Source organism: Gigantopelta aegis, chromosome 7 (assembly GCF_016097555.1).
Source record: "Gigantopelta aegis isolate Gae_Host chromosome 7, Gae_host_genome, whole genome shotgun sequence".
In the NCBI taxonomy this organism is placed as follows: domain Eukaryota; kingdom Metazoa; phylum Mollusca; class Gastropoda; order Neomphalida; family Peltospiridae; genus Gigantopelta; species Gigantopelta aegis.
The window spans coordinates 8,955,481-8,977,573 of record NC_054705.1 but is presented as its reverse complement, the minus strand read 5'-3'; the positions used below and the strand labels follow the sequence as shown (position 1 = coordinate 8,977,573).

Below are 22,093 nucleotides of genomic sequence, written 5' to 3'. Positions count from 1 at the left end.
CTGCCCACTGCACTGTATCACCATGCCCCCTGCACTGCATCATCCTGCCCCCTACACTGCCCATTGCACTGTATCGTCCTGCCCATTGCACTGTATCACCCTGCCCCCTGCACTGCATCATCCTGCCCCCTACACTGCCCATTGCACTGTATCATCCTGCCCATTGCACTGTATCACCCTGCCCCTGCACTACATCATCCTGCCCCCTACACTGCCCATTGCACGGTATCACCCCGCCCCCTACACTGTATCACCCTGCCCCCATCACTGTATCACCCCGCCCCTTACACTGTATCACCCCGCCCCCTACATGGTATCACCCCGCCCCCTACATGGCATCACCCCACCCCCTACACGGCATCACCCCACCCCCTACACGGTATCACCCCGCCCCCTACACAGTATCACCCCACCCCCTACACTGTATAAAATGAAGCGAGACGATGAGATGATCTGTGTTGTTACCTGTGTTCAAGTGCCGCGACGACGAAGCCGTGTGACGCGAGGTTGCAGCAGAACGTTGTGTACGTCGTGCGGTTTCCCCCCAGTCCGTGAGACAGCACCAAGACAGGGAACTTGCCATCACTGCGCAACATCGGCGCCTGCCATACCGCAGGCACGTACACATCACCTACAAACAAGATAAACATCAGCTACATGTACATGTATATCATCATTTATCCTGCAACCACTGTTTCCACTGACCTATTATATATATATATATATATATATATATATATATATATATATATATATATATATATATTTATCCTGCAACCACTGTTTCCACTGACCTATTATATATATATATATATGTATATATATATATATATATATATATATATATATATATATATATATATATATATATATATATATATATATATATATATTATTTATCCTGCAAGCACTGTTTCCATTGACCTATTATATATATATATATATTATTTATCCTGCAAGCACTGTTTCCATTGACCTATTATATATATATATATATATTATTTATCCTGCAACCACTGTTTCCATTGACCTATTATATATATATATATATATATACAGTCGAACTTGTATATAACAACCACTCAAGGGACCAACAGAAAGTGGCTGTTAAGGACAGGTGGCCTTTATATAGAGGTCCCAAAATAATCAATCGAAACCCTAATTTATTTCTAATTAACTGTTGGAACAGTTTGAGTTCCTTTGTTAATTCCAATACCCTCAAGAAAAGAAAAACAACATAAAACAATAAAGTTTTCTTGCTCGTGGCACGTTATTTTCAAAGTCGGCTATAACATCTGCTTTCCTTTCCGTACGACCCACTCCAAATTGCTCTGCTATCTTTCTAGCACTTAAACGTTCTTTCACGAACATCCTGATAACTTCTACTCGTTCTAAAGTTAAGGCAGAATGATTTTTCGGTGGCATTTTGTTTGATAGTTTGTTCATAAATAAATAAAACAAAACTGAAATTTACTTTTATTTAATTGGGATGTATTACTTAAGTGACATGTTCTACTCATTATTAGTTTTATGTTGCCGCTAATCCGTTGGCAAACCGCAAACCGCAAACAAAACAATTTTGGTAAACAAGGTCGCGATTTGCCAAAGCATACCGGCTTAACTAAATCCATTAATGTTTGCCGCTTGGTGCAAACTGCTTGTGAACAACAATCATGACCAGTTAATAGGGTTTATACTACCAAATCAAATCCCATAGACGACAATAGTAACATATGTGGCTAAAACTCCTACCTGCAACGTATCAACCGACATAAACGCCACGGATATAAATACTACCACCCCTTACACTTAAAGTGAATCAGAAAAAAATGGGGGTCAAGCTGCTCGTTTCTGAGATAACGGGTAGCGTCTATGACTACCCTAGTTTCGCACAAAATTCGAGCACTTTTTTTTACAGGTACCCCATACATGTTTCAAGCACAAGGCTACTTGACACATTGGTACTAGATGAAATAAAATTGCAATTTTTTTTTTACCCAGATGAAACTATTATTTTTTACAACCAACACACTCACATTTATAACCAATCACAGGACTTGTGGTGTTCACTTCTCTATCAAAAGTTGGGTGCACCTCGAACTTTGACCCAGCCGGAAGTTATTTGGTTTAGTACTACCTTAAGGGTAGGAACTACTCGGACACCTTGATTATAAATGCCTTTGATAATACCACAACAACTTAGATACTGTAATACATTCTGCTTTCGTAGGCTACAGCCAATGAGAAGTCGCCTTGTTATCGAGTAACGATTGAGCTGAACTAACTAATTGCAAATTATACAAGCGCCGGAACCGAACAGCTGTTGACATTTACCAAATTAACAAAAGGATTAAAATAATGCTTAGTATTAGTAAACGTATATTTGTTTACGACAATAACATCATATGATAACATCAAAATAATTTATTATTTGTTGAGTCGAATCAAATCGCCAAACTTTCCGGTCACGTGACACAACAATGGCGGCACTGCAGAAAATGATGGAATTTATCGGGAACTAAATCGCTGTACGATTATATATCGTGGGAAGAATTTGAAAAAAAGTGGGGGGGGGGGAATATTTTGGTCGCTAATGCAGGTTCAGACCTAATTTTTGCTGAAAAATAGTGGCCGCTGGCCGCGCAGGACAGGTGGCTGCTCTAGAGAGGTCAAATAAAGACAGAAATGTGTTGGGGGGTTTCTGGGTGGCCGTTATGGGCAGGTGGCTGTTATATAGAGGTGCCCGTTAGACCAAGTTCGACTGTATATATTATTTATCCTGCAACCACTGTTTCCATTGACCAATTATGATGACCGATTAAAGCAAAGTTATAAAAATGTCTTTCTGGTAGAAACACTATATGATCATATGTGGTGGGAAACATAACGGCCACCTCTATATAACGGCCACCTGCCCATAACAGTCACCCTGAACCCCCCCCATAACATATTTCTTTCTTTATTTGACCTCTATTGAACGGCCACCTGTCCAACGCGGCCAGCGGCCACTATTTGTCAGCAAAAATAAGGTCAGAACCTACATTAGCGGCCAAAATATTATTTAAAAAAAATATTCAAATGTTTCCTATGACATATGATCGTACAGCAATTTAGTTCCCACTAAATCCCATTGTTTTCTGCAATGCCGCCATTGTTGTGTCATGTGACCGGAAAGTTTTGGCGATTTGATTGACTCGACAAAAAAACTACTTATTGTGATGTTACCATATGATGTTATTGTCGTAAACAAATATACGTTTACTAATACTAAGCATTATTTTAAGCCTTTTGTTAAAATGGTAAATGTCAACAGCTGTTCGGTTCCGGCAGTTGTATAATTTGCATTCAATAGTTTAGCTCGAATCGTTATTCAATAACAAGGCGACTTTTCATTGGCTGTAGCCTATGAAAGCAGAATGTATTACGGTATCTGATTGTTGCGGTATCTGATTGTTGCGGTATTATCAAAGGCAATTATAACCAAGGTGCCAGAGTAGTCCCCACTGTCAATCATCATGATTGTTGTTCACAAGCAGTTTGCACCAAGCAGCAAACATTAATGAATTTAGTTAAGCCAGTATCATGGTATGCTTGGGTAAATCGCGACCTTTGTTTACCAAAATTGTTTTGTTTGCAGTTCACGGCGTAATTCCAATGCCAATGGATTAGCAGCAACATAGAACTACTAATGAGTTAAACATGTCACCTGAGTAATAAATCCCAATTAAACAAATGTAAATTTCAGTTTTGTGTTATTTATTTATGAACCAACTGTCAAACAAAATGCAACCGAAAATTGTAGAGTAGAAGTTATCAGGAAGTCAGAGAAAGATCATTTAAGTGCTAGAAAGTATTGGGGTATTGGAATTAACAAAGGAAATCAAACTGTTACAAAAGTTAATAATGAGATTTTATAGTGAAATATGTTAGGGTCTCGACTGAATATTTTGGGACCTCTATATAAAGGCCACCTGTCATAATGGCCACTTTTTTTTGGTACCATGAGTGGTTGTTATATACAAGTTCGACTGTATAAATAATCCTGCAACCACTGTTTCTATTGACAGTTGTTAAATTCATCTATTTCATGATACTGTGTTCCTAAAAAAAAACAATTTTTTATTTGTTTTTGCAATTTATGTCATATTTTATAAATTAAAGTAATAATTTACACATTTAAAGGTTTGCAATTTGTAAATAGTGACATGCAACCTTTAAAACTAATAAAAGACTGGTTACCGTTTTGCATATTATGCTTGCACTATACTACTATTAGTATTAGAGTAAGAAATCTTTGGTTTCCAGTGTAAAAAAAACAAAATGGCAGAAAAACGATGAACTTTTGTTTTTCCAATGTTTACACTTTATAACTTTAATAAAGTGATATCGGTAGGTATATAGATGTCATGGATTGGTCAAAGATTACCATTAGTGAAATAATGCATGTGATAGCATCAAAATAAGTGACTTGTAGATGGGGGGTTTTACGATCGTAGGATGTAGCATTTATTTTTTTATTTTTTTTACCACTTGCCATTGGGATTGCACAAAGTAACTTTTACTGGCCCGAATCCAAAATCGGGCTAAACTCTGATTAGAATGTGGCTGAAATAACAGAAATAATAGCTTTTCTCCTTAATGTTTATGGTCTACAGGATAAAGATAATAATTAGTAAATGACGTAGGATATGAGTTATCCTTTATTTAGGCAGAAAGAGAAATTTACCACTCTCTCTCTCTTTCTATCTCTCTCTCTCCATCTCTCTCTCTCTCTCTCTCTCTCTCTCTCTCTCTCTCTCTCTCTCTCTCTCTCGTGTATGTCTATCTTTCTGTATGTATGTGTCTCCTCTCTCTTATATCTGTGTGTGTGTGTGTGTGTGTTCTTTTTCTGTTTTGTATAAAATAAATGTTCAGCTACTAAAAACATCTGGATGACAATAAACAAATTAGTTTGCTAACATTGATATAGAGAATGATACACAAGTACTGTTGAAGACAATTTATCTTACAACACGTAGCTGCCAAATATATCCAACAAGTGTATTATCCCTTTACTGTTACTGTGGACACTTGGGTCATGACCTCAGAACAGTCAGTCACAAATCTCAGAAGTTATCTCAAACAGAAGAAGAAGTTTGTTTTGTTTAACGACACCACTAGAGCACATTGATTTATTAATCATCGGCTACTGGATGTCAAACATATGGTCATTTCGACACAGTCATAGAGATGAAACCCGCTACATTTTTCCATTAGTAGCAAGGGATCTTTTATATGCACCATCCCACAGACAGGATACCACGACCTTTGATTTACCAGTCATGGTGCACTGGCTAGCTAGCAAGAAACAGCCCAGTGGGTCCACCGACGGGGAATGATCTCAAACATTTATTGGATATGATATTGATGACATGGGTCATCTGTTAATGGGTGCGTGTAAGAATTTTTTTTATTTCTTACATATCCTTAAAAGACATTTTTATTATTATATAGTTTAGTGGAAAAAACACTAAACAAAAAGCCTCAGCATTGGGTTGAAAGTGTGTAAGATAATGATGCCGTAGACATAAATAACTCACTAAAATGACATCATTCGTTTATGGTTACTTGAGACACTTGGGTCATGACCTGAGAACAGAAAATCACATTCTCAGAAGTAAGGAAATGAAGGACATGGTTTATTTAACGACGCACTCAACACATTTCATTCTCAGAAGTGATCTCCAACATTTATTAGAGATGATATTGATCTATAGCGGGTCATCTCTTACATGAGTGTGTAAGAAAATGTAATCACATATATGTATACGTGAATATTACAACCACAGACACATTACAAAACAGTTCACGTGACAGGTAGATGAAATAAACAGAAAGAATAGCTTTTTTCTCAAGTTATTGTACAATTTGTGATGGATTACAGGATAAAGATAATAACCAGTTAATACGGTGGGATATCAGCTTTATCCTGTTCAGGCCAAATTAGAAATTCAGCTCAGCAAGCCTCGCAGATTTCCCTATTCTCACCTTCTGAAGATAAAGCTGATATCCTACATTATTATTATTATTATACTAGTTATTCCCTATTCAAACTACAGCTATTACATCTGTCTGTCTGTCTGTGTATATATGTATGTATCTATCTATCTATCTATCTATCTATCTATATTTCTTTCTCTCTCTCTCTTTTTTTTTTCTCTCTCTGTCTCTTTCTCTCTTTACTCTCTCTCTCTCTCTCTCTCTCTCTCTCTCTCTGTCTCTAGGTGTCTCTCTCTTTACTCTCTCTTTCTCTATCCATCTCTCTCTCTTTACTCTCTCTCTTTTTACTCTTTCTCTCTTTCTCTCTCCTCTCTCTCTCTCTGTCTCTCTCCTCTCTCTCTCTCTGTCTCTCTCGCTTTCTCTTTACTCTCTCTGTCTCTGTCTCTCTCTATCTCTCTCTTTTCTCTCTCTCTGTCTTTCTCTCCGTCTCTCTCTGTCTGTCTCTCTCTTTACTCTCTCTCTCTCTCTGCCTGTCCTTTCCTCCGTTTCTCTCTCACTCTCTGTCCCTCTCTTTCTCTATCTTTGGCTGTCCCTTCCTGCCTCCCTCCCTACCTCTCCCTCTCTTTCTGCCTATCATTTCCTGTCTCCCACTCTCTCACTCCCTATCTCTCTCTCTCTGTGTCTGTCTCTCCCACTCACTTTCACTCTCCCTCCTTCTCTCTCATTCTCTCCTCTCTCTCTCTTCTTTCCTCTCTTTCTCTCTCTCCCTCTCTCTCTCTCTCGGTGTGTGCTCAAGTGTAAGGCCACTACATCAGCTTCTCTCTCACTAACAACTAACAACAAACCTACTGACATGGACACAGCCCACACGATGTGAGCTCAAGTGTAAGGCCCCTACATCAGCTTCTCTCTCTTTAACAACTAACAACAAACCTACTGACATGGACACAGCCCACATGGTGTGAGCTCAAGTGTAAGGCCACTACATCAGCTTCTCTCTCATTAACAACTAACAACAAACCTACTGACATGGACACAGCCCACATGGTGTGAGCTCTAGTGTAAGGCCACTATATCAGCTTCTCTCTTACTAACAACAAACCTACTGACATGGACACAGCCCACACGGTGTGAGCTCTAGTGTAAGGCCACTACATCAGCTTCTCTCTTACTAACAACAAACCTACTGACATGGACACAGCCCACACGGTGTGAGCTCTAGTGTAAGGCCACTACATCAGCTTCTCTCTCACTAACAACAAACCTACTGACATGGCCACAGCCCACACGGTATGAGCTCTAGTGTAAGGCCACTATATCAGCTTCTCTCTCACTAACAACTAACTAACAACAAACCTACTGACATGGACACAGCCCACACGGTGTGAGCTCTAGTGTAAGGCCACTATATCAGCTTCTCTCTTACTAACAACAAACCTACTGACATGGACACAGCCCACACGGTGTGAGCTCTAGTGTAAGGCCACTACATCAGCTTCTCTCTCACTAACAACAAACCTACTGACATGGACACAGCCCACACGGTATGAGCTCTAGTGTAAGGCCACTATATCAGCTTCTCTCTCACTAACAACTAACTAACAACAAACCTACTGACATGGACACAGCCCACACGGTGTGAGCTCTAGTGTAAGGCCACTATATCAGCTTCTCTCTTACTAACAACAAACCTACTGACATGGACACAGCCCACACGGTGTGAGCTCTAGTGTAAGGCCACTATATCAGCTTCTCTCTTACTAACAACAAACCTACTGACATGGACACAGCCCACACGGTATGAGCTCTAGTGTAAGGCCACTATATCAGCTTCTCTCTTACTAACAACTAACTAACAACAAACCTACTGACATGGACACAGCCCACACGTTTTGAGCTCAGGACTATTTGCTTGAACAGTAATTAGATATATAAGCATGAAACCAAGTTAACATGGATATTCATGTACATACCTCCCAACCAGTTAAACAGCTTGCCAAACACCTTTGGATTCTTGCCTAAAAAGTGTACGTATCCGAGACCATACTCTTTCCTTGGTAACCAAAGAGGCCATTGCTTATACTTTTTCTGAAAAAGAAAAAGAAAGAATTTATTTTATTTCATGACAACATTCAACACATTTCAAATATGGTTATATATATATATACATATATATATATACATATATATATATATATATATATATGTATGTTCCAATCAGTACACCACAACTGGACAAAGGCCATGGTATGTGCTTTCCTGTCTGTGAGAAAGTGCATATAAAAGATCCCTTGCTACATAAGGAAAAATGTAGCAGGATTTCCTCTGATGACTATGAGTCATGAGCAGCAAGAGATCTTTTAGACACAAGCCACAATATTTTAATATAATACTATTAGCAGCAAGAGATCTTTTAGACACAAGACACAATATTTAATATAATACTATGGACTACTCTTTTTGATTAGCAGCAAGAGATCTTTTAGACACAAGACACAATATTTAATATAATACTATTAGCAGCAAGAGATCTTTTAGACACAAGACACAATATTTAATATAATACTATTAGCAGCAAGAGATCTTTTAGACACAAGACACAATATTTAATATAATACTATGGACTACTCTTTTTGATTAGCAGCAAGAGATCTTTTAGACACAAGACACAATATTTAATATAATACTATTAGCAGCAAGAGATCTTTTAGACACAAGACACAATATTTAATATAATACTATTAGCAGCAAGAGATCTTTTAGACACAAGACACAATATTTAATATAATACTATGGTCTCTCCACTGGGCTATATAGTTCTGGGTGAGCGAAACGTTTCGCCAAATTGTCTTTTAAACTGAAAAAATAGCAGAAATCAACAGTTATTTTATATAAATCTCAATTATTACATGAAATTATTTCGCCAAATTAAAATAAAATGTGTCAACTTGGCGACTGCCAGAGCTAGTCCTGTCTCCAGCTAGACAAAAAGGACATTTTAAAATTAAAAAAGGCACATTTTATATTTTACAGGGGGGAGCAACAACAAACCCCTTTCCTCCCTTTCTGCTGGGTATTGCCCTGAGGACAGTACGTACCACAGCCTTTCAAGGCTAGCTCTGGCAATCGCCAAATTCACCAATTGTGAATTTTAAAAACAATTGGCAAATTTTCTTTTTAATTTGGCAAAAATATTACATGTAACAATTGATATTAATCTGTCTTTGAAAGTAACTCAGTTTGTGCAATTTTTAAACTTTTATTGATAATTTGGCGAAATTGTTTGCTCACCCAGAGTTAGCTCTGCCTTTGATATACCCAGTGGCGTAGCGTGGGTTGCCAGCATCCGGGGCGGGGCAAGTATCGTGCCCCATAACCAGTAGACCATTAGCACTCCTCGAGTCCCTTCCACCAGTCCACACTATGCCACTGGATGTACCAGTGTTAGGACACTAAAATATGATGGAGAAAAAACAATGGGTTGTGACCCACTCACACAGGTGACGGCCTTATCTGTATGACAAAATCTCACACCAGGGGTGGGACGTAGCCCAATTGTAAAGTGCTCGCTCACTTTATACACAGTCGGTCTGGGATTAATCCTATCGATGGGCGCACTGGGCTATTTCTCGTTCCAGCTAGTGCACCACGATTGGTATATCAAAGACTGAGGTATGTGTTATCTTGTCTGTGGGATGATGCATGTAAAAGATCCCTTGCTACTAATGGAAAAATATAGCAGGTTTCCTCTATAAGGCTATGTCAAAATTACCAAAATGTTTGACATCCAATAGCAGATGATTAATAAATCAATGTGCTCTGGTGGTGTCATAAAAGAATTTTTTTTTTATATATATATGTACCAGTGTTAGGACACTAAATAGGATGGAGAAAAAACAATTTTATACATATATACCAGTGTTAGGACACTCAATAGGATGGAGATTTTTTTTTTTTATACATATATACCAGTGTTAGGACACTAAATAGGATGGAGAGAAAACAATGGGTTGTGACCCACCCACGTAAGCTTATAGCTTAAAAACACTACAAACTGGAAGTTGGGTTGGGGTCAGGATATTATTATTTACAAAATAGACTTAACTGCAACATTTGACTCTCTCTTTTTTTCACTAGCTGTCAGGCATGGCAATAGTAGTTATTCACTAGCCCAACATTGAATATCAGTAGCCATGGGAGTGGGGCTACCATAATCTAGAAGCTCTGCTAGCCGTCGGGCATGGCAATAGTAGTTATTTACTAGCCCAACATTGAATATCACTAGCCATGGGAGTGGGGCTACCATAATCTAGAAGCTCTGCTAGCCGTCGGGCATGGCAATAGTAGTTATTTACTAGCCCAACATTGAATATCACTAGCCATGGGAGTGGGGCTACCATAATCTAGAAGCTCTGCTAGCCGTCGGGCATGGCAATAGTAGTTATTTACTAGCCCAACATTGAATATCACTAGCCATGGGAGTGGGGCTACCATAATCTAGAAGCTCTGCTAGCCGTCGGGCATGGCAATAGTAGTTATTTACTAGCCCAACATTGAATATCACTAGCCATGGGAGTGGGGCTACCATAATCTAGAAGCTCTGCTAGCCGTCGGGCATGGCAATAGTAGTTATTTACTAGCCCAACATTGAATATCAGTAGCCATGGGAGTGGAGCTACCATAATCTAGAAGCTCTGCTAGCCGTCGGGCATGGCAATAGTAGTTACTTACTAGCCCAACATTGAATATCACTAGCCATGGTAGTGGGGCTACCATAATCTAGAAGCTCTGCTAGCCGTCGGGCATGGCAATAATAGTTATTTACTAGACCAACATTGAATATCACTAGCCATGGGAGTGGGGCTACCATAATCTAGAAGCTCTGCTAGCCGTCGGGCATGATAATAGTAGTTATTTACTAGCCCAACATTGAATATCACTAGCCATGGGAGTGGGGCTACTATAATCTAGAAGCTCTGCTAGCCGTCGGGCATGGCAATAATAGTTATTTACTAGACCAACATTGAATATCACTAGCCATGGGAGTGGGGCTACCATAATCTAGAAGCTCTGCTAGCCGTCGGGCATGATAATAGTAGTTATTTACTAGCCCAACATTGAATATCACTAGCCATGGGAGTGGGGCTACTATAATCTAGAAGCCTTGTGTATGACCTTTTGCTGTATTGAGCTACATCACATTTGAACTGTAGCGAAAGGAAGGAAATTCCTTTGACACATGATCAAGTATACAGACTTATCCTAGCTGTATTTACTTTGTGACGTGTAACATCTTTACACCTGTGAGAATGATAAATCTCCGTAGATACACAGGTACACGGTACAGCACCTGTATACCTGAGTGGATGATGAATCGCCATAGATCTTCACAGGTACATGCACACTGGTATTTTAATCCGAGACATGACCCCATCCCCCCCCCCCCCCCTCAAAAAAAAAAAGGAAGAAGAAAAAGAAAAGAATATTCGAAGGTGAAGTTTGCTTTGTTTAACGACACCACTAAAAAAAAGAAAATGTTTGTGTTGTTTAACGACACCACTAGAGCACACTGATTAATCAATCATCGACTATTTGAAATCAAACATTTGGTAATTATGACATGTAGTCTTTGAACTGACAAAACTCTATTTTCCATTAGCAGCAAAGGATCTTTTATATGCACTTTTCCAAATACTGAACAGCACATACACTGACTTTGGTATATCAGGGGGTGGAACATAATGGTAAATAGTGTCTCCATGAAAGAAAAAAGAAAAAAAAAAAATGTTTTATTTATCATCGCACTCAACACATTGTATTTATGGTTATATAAAGTCAGACATATGGTTAAGGACCACACAGATATTGAGAGAGGAAACCCGCTATCCCCACTTCATGGGCTACTCTTTTCGATTAGCAGCAAGGGATCTTTTATATGCACCATCCCACAGACAGGGTAGTACATACCATTATCTTTGATATACCAGTCGTGGTGCACTGGCTGGAACGAGAAATAGACCAATGGGCCAACCGACGGGAATCGATCCCACACTGACTGCGCATCAAGTGAGCGCTGTGTCTCCACGAGTACGGGTCGAGTCCGTTCACAGGACTCCAGTACCCGTACAAGGTAGAATATTGTGTAGGACAATAATTTCAGCAGCAGATAATCAAGTTACACAATAATTATATGATCACGTGCTAGTTTCTCCTTTTAAACTGTCCGTCCGTCCATCTGTCCATCACAATACTGGACATATCAACCGGTTTATAAATGCAATACAATGGCATGATTTGGCATCCATGTTCAGCACTGGAAATAAGATGCATAATGCTATTTTACTTTATTCCTTAATCTCATCATCATCTAGTGTAAGTGTCGGGTACTCGAGTCCAGGTCGAGTTTAACCCTCAATTACTCGAGTCCAATATTTTTGACTCGTGGAGGCCCTAGTGGTAAAGTGTTTGCTTGATACACGGTCAGTCTGGATCGATCCCCACTTAACCATTCAGTTATTAAAACTAGCTCTGAGTGGGAGCTGGTACCGGGCTGCGAACCCTGTACCTACCGGCCTTATGTCCGATGGCCTAACCTCGACACCACCGAGGCCGGTATAGAGTAGTTAAAACTTGTTCTGGGTGGGAGCTGGTACCGGGCTGCGAACACTGTACCTACCAGCCTTATGTCCGATGGCCTAACCTCGACACCACCAAGGCCGGTATAGAGTAGTTAAAATTTGTTCTGGGTGGGAGCTGGTACCGGGCTGCGAAACCTGTACCTACCAGCCTTATGTCCGATAGCCGTCGGGCATGGCAATAGTAGTTATTTACTAGCCCAACATTGAATATCACTAGCCATGGGAGTGGGGCTACCATAATCTAGAAGCTCTGCTAGCCGTCGGGCATGGCAATAGTAGTTATTTACTAGCCCAACATTGAATATCACTAGCCATGGGAGTGGGGCTACCATAATCTAGAAGCTCTGCTAGCCGTCGGGCATGGCAATAGTAGTTATTTACTAGCCCAACATTGAATATCACTAGCCATGGGAGTGGGGCTACCATAATCTAGAAGCTCTGCTAGCCGTTGGGCATGGCAATAGTAGTTATTTACTAGCCCAACATTGAATATCACTAGCCATGGGAGTGGGGCTACCATAATCTAGAAGCTCTGCTAGCCGTCGGGCATGGCAATAGTAGTTATTTACTAGCCCAACATTGAATATCAGTAGCCATGGGAGTGGAGCTACCATAATCTAGAAGCTCTGCTAGCCGTCGGGCATGGCAATAGTAGTTACTTACTAGCCCAACATTGAATATCACTAGCCATGGGAGTGGGGCTACCATAATCTAGAAGCTCTGCTAGCCGTCGGGCATGGTAATAGTAGTTATTTACTAGCCCAACATTGAATATCACTAGCCATGGGAGTGGGGCTACTATAATCTAGAAGCCTTGTGTATGACCTTTTGCTGTATTGAGCTACATCACATTTGAACTGTAGCGAAAGGAAGGAAATTCCTTTGACACATGATCAAGTATACAGACTTATCCTAGCTGTATTTACTTTGTGACGTGTAACATCTTTACACCTGTGAGAATGATAAATCTCCGTAGATACACAGGTACACGGTACAGCACCTGTATACCTGAGTGGATGATGAATCGCCATAGATCTTCACAGGTACATGCACACTGGTATTTTAATCCGAGACATGACCCCATCCCCCCCCCACCCCCTCAAAAAAAAAAGGAAGAAGAAAAAGAAAAGAATATTCGAAGGTGAAGTTTGTTTTGTTTAACGACACCACTAAAAAAAAGAAAATGTTTGTGTTGTTTAACGACACCACTAGAGCACACTGATTAATCAATCATCGACTATTTGAAATCAAACATTTGGTAATTATGACATGTAGTCTTTGAACTGACAAAACTCTGTAGATTTTTCCATTAGCAGCAAAGGATCTTTTATATGTACTTTTCCAAATACTGAACAGCACATACACTGACTTTGGTACATCATCATCTAGTGTAAGTGTCGGGTACTCGAGTCCAGGTCGAGTTTAACCCTCAATTACTCGAGTCCAATATTTTTGACTCGTGGAGGCCCTAGTGGTAAAGTGTTTGCTTGATACACGGTCAGTCTGGATCGATCCCCACTTAACCATTCAGTCATTAAAACTAGCTCTGAGTGGGAGCTGGTACCGGGCTGCGAACCCTGTACCTACCAGCCTTATTTCTCTGATGGCTTAACCATGACACCACCGAGACCGGTATAGAGTAGTTAAAACTTGCTCTGGGTGGGAGCCGGTACCGAGCTGCGAACCCTGTACCTACCAGCCTTATGTCCGATGGCCTAACCTCGACACCACCGAGGCCGGTATAGAGTAGTTAAAACTCGCTCTGGGTGGGAGCTGGTACCGGGCTGCGAACCCTGTACCTACCAGCCTTATGTCCGATGGCCTAACCTCGACACCACTGAGGCCGGTATAGAGTAGTTAAAACTTGCTCTGGGTGGGAGCCGGTACCGGGCTGCGAACCCTGTACCTACCAGCCTTATGTCCGATGGCCTAACCTCGACACCACCGAGGCTGGTATAGAGTAGTTAAAACTTGCTCTGGGTGGGAGCTGGTACCGGGCTGCGAACCCTGTACCTACCAGCCTTATGTCCGATGGCCTAACCTCGACACCACCGAGGCCGGTATAGAGTAGTTAAAACTTGCTCTGCGTGGGAGCCGGTACCGGGCTGCGAACCCTGTACCTACCAGCCTTATGTCCGATGGCCTAACCTCCACACCACCGAGGCCGGTATAGAGTAGTTAAAACTTGCCCTGGGTGGGAGCCGGTACCGGGCTGCGAACCCTGTACCTACCAGCCTTATGTCTGATGGCTTAACCACGACACCACCGAGACCGGTATAGAGTAGTTAAAACTCGCTCTGGGTGGAAGCCGGTACCGGGCTGCGAACCCTGTACCTACCAGCCTTATTTCTCTGATGGCTTAACCACGACACCACCGAGTTAACGTGCCTCTATCCAATTAAGGGGGTGAGACGTAGCCCAGTGGTAAAGCGCTCGCTTGATGCGCGGTCTGTTTGAGATCAATCCACGTCAGTGGGCCCATTGGGCTATTCCTCGCTCCAGCCAGTGTACCACGACTGGTACATCAAAAGCTGTGGTATGTGCTGTCCTGCCTATGGGATGGTGCATATAAAAGATCCCTTGCTGCTAATCGAAAAGAGTAGCCCATGAAGTGGCGACAGCGGGTTTCCTCCCTCAATATCTGTGTGGTCCTTAACCATATGTCCGACGCCATATAACCGTAAATAAAATGTGTTGCGTGCGTCGTTAAATAAAACATTTCCTTCCTATCCAATTAAGGTTCAGGCACGTCTCTCCCGCACCCAATCTTTGGCATGGCCAGCGGTCGAGTGTGGGACAGAAACGCTTGAACCGTGACAGTTCAATCCTGGGCCATACAAACACTACTACAGAACAGGCACACTGTTTAACACCTGGAACTATATAGCTACTGTTAAGACTAATGAGTGCTGGAGCGTATTGATTGCAGGTGTGGGGATTACAGTGCCACACGGACTGCAGTCAGTGGATTTTTTCATATGGTCTTTGTTTACAGTATAAAAGCATTATTTTATAACCAGCCTCGAGGTGTCGTGATTAAGCCATCGGACATAAGGCTGGTTAGTACAGGGTTTGCAGCCCGTTACCGGCTCCCACCCAGAGTGAGTTTTAAAGACTCAATGGGTAGGTGTAAGACCACTACACCACCCTCTTCTCTCTCACTAACCACTAACAATTAACAACTAACCCACTGTCCTGGACAGACAGCCCAGACAGCTAAACAGTTTTTTCTTCTTTTTAAATTCTAAAAGCAAACACTGTCAAAAACTCTGCCCCTAGTTTGTACGCTTCTGAAAATGATAATAATTATGAATTATGAATTTTATTATTCTTTAATTTTTAAAAAGTTGAAGAAAACAGTGTCACTGGTAAACTGTTCAAGAATAATAAATTAGCCAAAATGTAAACAATGTTACATAAAGGCTTTACATTTTTACAATGTTATACAACTTTATAATCTTTACAGTTCCACAATTTTATACATGAGTTGTGTGAGTGTGTGTTGTGTGTGTGTGTGTGTATGTGTGTGTGTGTATGTGTGTGTGTATGTCCGTGTTGTGTGTGTGTGTGTTGTGTGTGTGTGTGTGTATGTATGTCCGTGTTGTGTGTGTGAGTGTGTGTGTTGTATGTGTGTGTGTGTGTGTTGTGTGTGTGTGTGGGTGTGTGTTGTGTGTGTGTGTGTGTGTGTTGTATGTGTGTGTGTTGTGTGTGTGTGTGTGTGTGTATATGTCCGTGTTGTGTGTGTGAGTGTGTGTGTGTTGTATGTGTGAGTGTGTGTGTGTGTTGTGTGTGTGTGTGTGTGTGGTGTGTGTGTTGTATGTGTGTGTGTGTGTTGTGTGTGTGTGTGTGTGTGTGTGTGTGTGTGTGTGTGTGTGTGTGAAAGTGTGTATGTGCGTGTGTGTGTGTGTGTATGTCCGTGTTGTGTGTGTGTGTGTGTCTCTGTTGTGTGTTGTGTGTGTGTGTGTGTATATATGTATGTATGTGTCTGTGTGTGCCTGTGTGTGTGTTGTGTGTGTGTTGTGTGTGTGTGTGTATGTATGTGTGTGTGTGTGTATGTGTCCGTGTGTGTGTGTCCGTGTGTGTGCGTATATGTCCGTATATGTCTGTGTGTGTATGTGTGTCTGTCTGTGTATGTGTGTCTGTCTGTGTGTGTGTGCGTGTCCGTGTGTGTGTGCATGTCTGTGTGTATGCGTGTATGTCTGTGTGTCTGTGTGTCTGTCTGTGTGTGTGTGTGTGTGTGTGTGTGTGTGTGTGTGTGTGTGTGTGTGTGTCTATGTGTGTGTCTGTGTGTCTGGTTCTGGGTGGGTGTATGTTATTGTTATTTGTTTTTGTTTCTTTACAAAACAAACCTGAGATAATTTTGGAATATTTGGAAGCTACAAAAAATACAGGTAGTCTAGTGATGTTCCAAAAATAGATTAAAATCGAAAATTGAATGGCTGGGCTTCAGTGGTGTAGCGTGGGTTGCCAGTGCCCGGGGCAAGGCAAGTATTGCACCCCCTAACCAGTGGACCGTTAGCACTCCCCGAGTCCCCTTCCACCAATCCAGAATTTTTGCAGGCGGTTGACACCCCGGTGGACCCGCCCACGCTACGCCACTGCTGGGCTATACCAATGTGATGATCGATTATAACAATCGTTAATCGATTATTGCTGGAAATATTAACTGCAACTGTTCCTGCAGTGTGAATGATAAAACATTATGTAAATATGCTGGGATCAGTTGTTTATAAAAATAACATAATAATAATAACAATTTAAAAAAGAAAAAAGAAAAAAGAACCGTACCCCAGTCCAATAAAACACACACAACCCCCCCCCCCCAAAAAAAGGACCCACAACTCTATATTAAATAGGCATTAAAGGGATATTCCTGAATTTGCTGCAATTTTTAAGATGTTATCAACTAACAGAGACTTTTTAACGATTGCAATTACATATTACAAATATATTTTTCTGCATAACATATTAATGGCTGTATACTAGACGTGTTTCTGATCGTTCTAATATTTGTACTAGGTAAAATTTCATTTTATTTCCTAAAATATTAATTTTTCATATGTACGAAATTATTTGAAGACAAAATAGTTTGGGCTTCTTACAAATATTAAGACAACCAGAAACACATTGAATATACAGATACTGATATTCCAAACAAGAAAATATATTTAATATGCAAGGTTAATCGTAGAAATATTTTATTAGTCAGAAGCATCTTACAATGCAGCAAACTCAGGAATGTCCCTTTAAATGTAAAATTAACTATCTGTAGATATTTCCCTATGACCAGCCTTGGTAGCATTGTGGTTAGGCTATCGGTCTACAGGCTGGTAGGTACTGGGTTCGGATCCCAGTCGAGGCATGGGATTTTTAATCCAGATACCGACTCCAAACCCTGAGTGAGTGTTCCGCAAGGCTCAATGGGTAAGTGTAAACCACTTGCACTGACCAGTGATCCATAACTGGTTCAACAAAGGCCATGGTTTGTGCTGTGGGAAATGCAAATAAAAGATCCCTTGCTGCCTGTCGTAAAAGAGTAGCCTATGTTGACGACAGAGGGTTTCCTCTAAAAAAAACAGTGTCAGAATGACCATATGTTTGACGTCTAATAGCCGATGATAAGATAAAAATCAATGTGCTCTAGTGGCGTGGTTAAATAAAACAAACTTTACTTTATATTTCCCTATGAAACTATAACACATTATAAATATTGACACACATAACTTGTCACCTACATACATCATCATGACTAGGCTAATCAATCAAAACAACCAATACTACATCACACAGTGACAGTGACACCAATAACGTAAAAATATATATATATATTACACACCATTTTTACTTCAGCAAGTCTATATTAGTTATTCACACTAATTTTTTCTCCCATTTTCCCAAACCGAAACCGCCTGACAAAAAAAAAAAAAAAAACGCATTATAATGACCTGTCAAATGAAGATAACTTACGAATATGTCAGTTTTGGGTGTCGGGTAATACAGTCTGAAGAATGCCCCATCTTCACTGTGTTCGTACATTACGTCAACTGTCCCCACCATGTAGGGGCCCGTCCCCGGGGGAAGATGCCGTCGGCCAACACATCGGCTACTGGTCGCCGAGATTTCGTTCCGATTTGCCGCAGATCCCATGATTTGTGTATGTTATATATTTTTAAATCACGTCGTGAGAAAAGCGAATCTTCGAGGTAACAGAAGAGCACTTGGGTTAGCTCCCAGACGTATCATATCTCCCTGGGTAACAGGACGGCTCCAAGAGGGTAGTCGGTGGTGCAATCGACTTCGCTGACTACACCCAACACAAAAAGGTGTTTTCAGCTGAGTTGCTGTGTTTGTCTGTGACCTCATTCGACCTGGAGACCTTCGCCGTTTAACTCTCGCCGGCCTTGACCTTTCGTGTTTGAGAACCGGTGCCAGGGGCGCGTTTAGGAGGAAGAGCGCTCACCCAAAAGTTTGACTGTACTAACAGAAACATGCGTTTTATTTTATTTATAATACAAATTACGAGGCCCTCTTATTGACTGGTACCGTCGTCTGCTATCATATCACATTAACTTGACGTTAGATACAAAAACCAGTCTTAGCTAACGCTCGCCTTTGTGAACATTATATTTAAAATGTTTAGCCTCGAGCAGTCTCTGTTCTGGGAACAAATCGATTTGTGATGATTTCATCAAATGAAATCAAAGTCGGTGGCGGACTAAGAGGAGGGGGGGGGTGTGATTTGGATGAATACTAGATTCTAAGATCGTCAAAACAATTATATGAATGAATATATCATCCATGGAAGGATGGATGGATGGATGGATGGATGGATGGGTGAGTGGGTGGATGGATGGATAAATGGGTGGATGGATGGATGGAAGGATTGATCGGTGGGAGGGTGGATGGATGGATCATCGGGTGGATGGATAAATTGATAGATGGATGGGTGGGTTTTGCGTAGTGGGTGGATGGATGGATGAATAGATGGGTGGGTGGATGGATCAATGATAAGGTGGATGGAAAAATAGGTGGGTGGATGGATTGGTGAATTGATGGGTGGATAAATGGATGGATGGATTAATGGATTTGGATGGATGCATGGATGGATGAATAGGTGGGTGGGTGGGTGGATGGGTGAATGGGAGTGTGGATGAGTGGATGGATGGATGGAAGAGTGTATGCCCGGATGAATGAATGGATGGATGAATTGATGGATGGATGAAAGGGTGGATGAATGAATTGATGGGTGGATGGATGAATTGATGTGTGAATGATTGGATGGATGGATGCACGGACGGACGGACAGATGGATGAATGGGTGGATGGAAGGATGGGTGGATGATTGGATGGATGGATGGATGGATGGACGGTCGGACGGACAGATGGATGGATGAATGAATGAATGAATGGATGGATTTATGAATGGGTTGATTGATTGATTGATTGATAGATGAATGGGCGAATGGATGGATGGACGGGTATGAATAGTTGGATAGATGGACGGACGGATGGAAGCTATCTCTCTCTCTCTCTCTCTCTCTCTCTCTCTCTCTCTCTCTCTCTCTCTCTCTCTCTCTCTCTCTCTCTCTCTCTCTCTCTCTCTCTCTCTCACACACACACACACACACACTTCGAAATTCGGGGATAGGGGAGGCACGAACCGCCAGGCCTCTTCCTTTTGGTACCGCGTCTGAATTTATATTGACATTAATAATACTATATTACGTGGGCCTGTTATTTAATCAGAATACCGTATTGGTTATTTTTAGAGTTGTATTCCTCGTGTACCCAAGCGTGATGTCACAATATCATTTGTGATCAGGGCCGTACCCTGATCAAAATCCTAGGGGAGGGGGGGGGAGGGGTCACTACGTTTTATAAACAAATGAAACACTATACAAATTAAACCTGAGATGTAAATGCTATTTTCTGGAGTTCAAAAAAAAGAAAAGAAAAAAAAAGGTGAGATTCTCGGGGGGAGGGGAACTGCCCCCGCCCCCCCCCCTCCGGAGGATACGGCCCTGGTGTAGTCACAATACTGCTGACATATACTTTAGCACGAACAAAACATGCAATTCAGCTGTTTTCACTGTTGCTAGGGTATTTACGCAGCCTATACTATGACAAGAGCATCCGTTAGAATCGAGGAATTATAACCATTCAAATTACTGTCTAAAAGCCGGCATACACGAGCGTTAAAAAATGCAGCGACGTGCGTTAAAAATCGCAGTCTGGCAGAAAACAACCGGCCTCGGTGGCGCAGTGGTTAAGCCATCGGTCTACAGGCTGGTAGGCTCCAACCCAGAGCGAGTTCTTAAGGGCTCAATGGGTAAGGCCACTACACGCTCTTCTCTCTCACTAACCAACTAACAAATAACCCACTGTCCTGGACAGACAGCCCAGATAGCTGAGGTGTGTGCTCAGGACGGCGTACTTGAACCTTAAGTTTAATTGGATATAAGCACGAAAATAAGTTGAAATGAAATGGCAGAAAATGGATGAACGCAGTAAAAACGCACCGTGTGCGACTACCATGCATTGCGTGTTTTAACTGTTGCGATGCATTTTTACTAATTGCTATTTTCAAAATTCTGCTCATTTTCAACTCATTCCCAGTCTGGAGCTCGTCGCTGTAAGACGTGTTTGTACACACTGCACGTGCTTTCGCGGCTCGACTTGGGGATCCTTCACTTTTGTTGTTTTTATCAGCGAAGTGAAGTTTTCTACTGGGATGTATGCGGCCATTGGAACTGATTGAACGCTGGAACGCTTCTCGTTTCGACAGTCTGCACCACCAGGTTGGATTCTTTTTTAGCGAGATTCCTTGCCTCCACATCATTTCTCCGTCTGACTATGTTGACTTGCTTTTTTCGTGACTCGTATGACGGCCATTCTGCAGAACGCCACGGTTGTTCGCGTTTAGTCTCTACATGTCCGAGCCTGTCCTAGCAGCACTGGAAAATTAACCGCCCCACTCTAAGAAGAAATAGGAAGCGGGATCGGCCCCTACTACTCTTTTCTGGACTTTACTTTGTTTTATTGTGATACCATCTAGTATCCTCCGGAGTCGGGCCCGTCCGCACCACTATACCAACCTATGACGACTGGACTATACCCTAGTCTGATTCTCTCTCTCGTTTAGACGGATCCGGCTTCTCAAGATCTGTATTTCAACACAGCACTACACCTTCAGCGTCTATTGGCTGTCAATCTAGGGGTTTTCTTGATGGGATGCAACCCATCTCGTCCCTACAAGCTGTGCACCCTAACGGCCTTAACGAAACCACTCACGTGGACATATAGATCGGACTTTAAACTTTTAGACCTTCGTTCAAAAGTTTATGTCGAAATTACTTTCTTTTTTTAATATTATTAAATAGTCCAATCCTCTCTTCTTTCTCTTATTTATTTTTGGACTGTCCTTCTAAAATGCTCACAGTTATATAAATATTCAACCGAGCAGTCAATTCTTTTTA

The 22,093-nt window shown here is 41.4% G+C and overlaps 1 protein-coding gene across 1 annotated transcript; it reads right to left on the bottom strand.

Moving 5' to 3' along the window:
- Positions 1–461: 461 nt before the first annotated feature.
- LOC121377856 (platelet-activating factor acetylhydrolase 2, cytoplasmic-like) lies at positions 462–18,994 on the bottom strand. Its single transcript, XM_041505954.1, has 3 exons — positions 18,585–18,994; positions 7,953–8,067; positions 462–631 (listed from the first exon to the last, which is right to left on the bottom strand). Exons 1-3 carry the CDS (start codon positions 18,762–18,764, stop codon positions 462–464), a joined length of 465 nt encoding a protein of 154 aa, XP_041361888.1. The 5' UTR covers positions 18,765–18,994.
- Between the last annotated feature and the right edge of the window lie 3,099 nt (positions 18,995–22,093).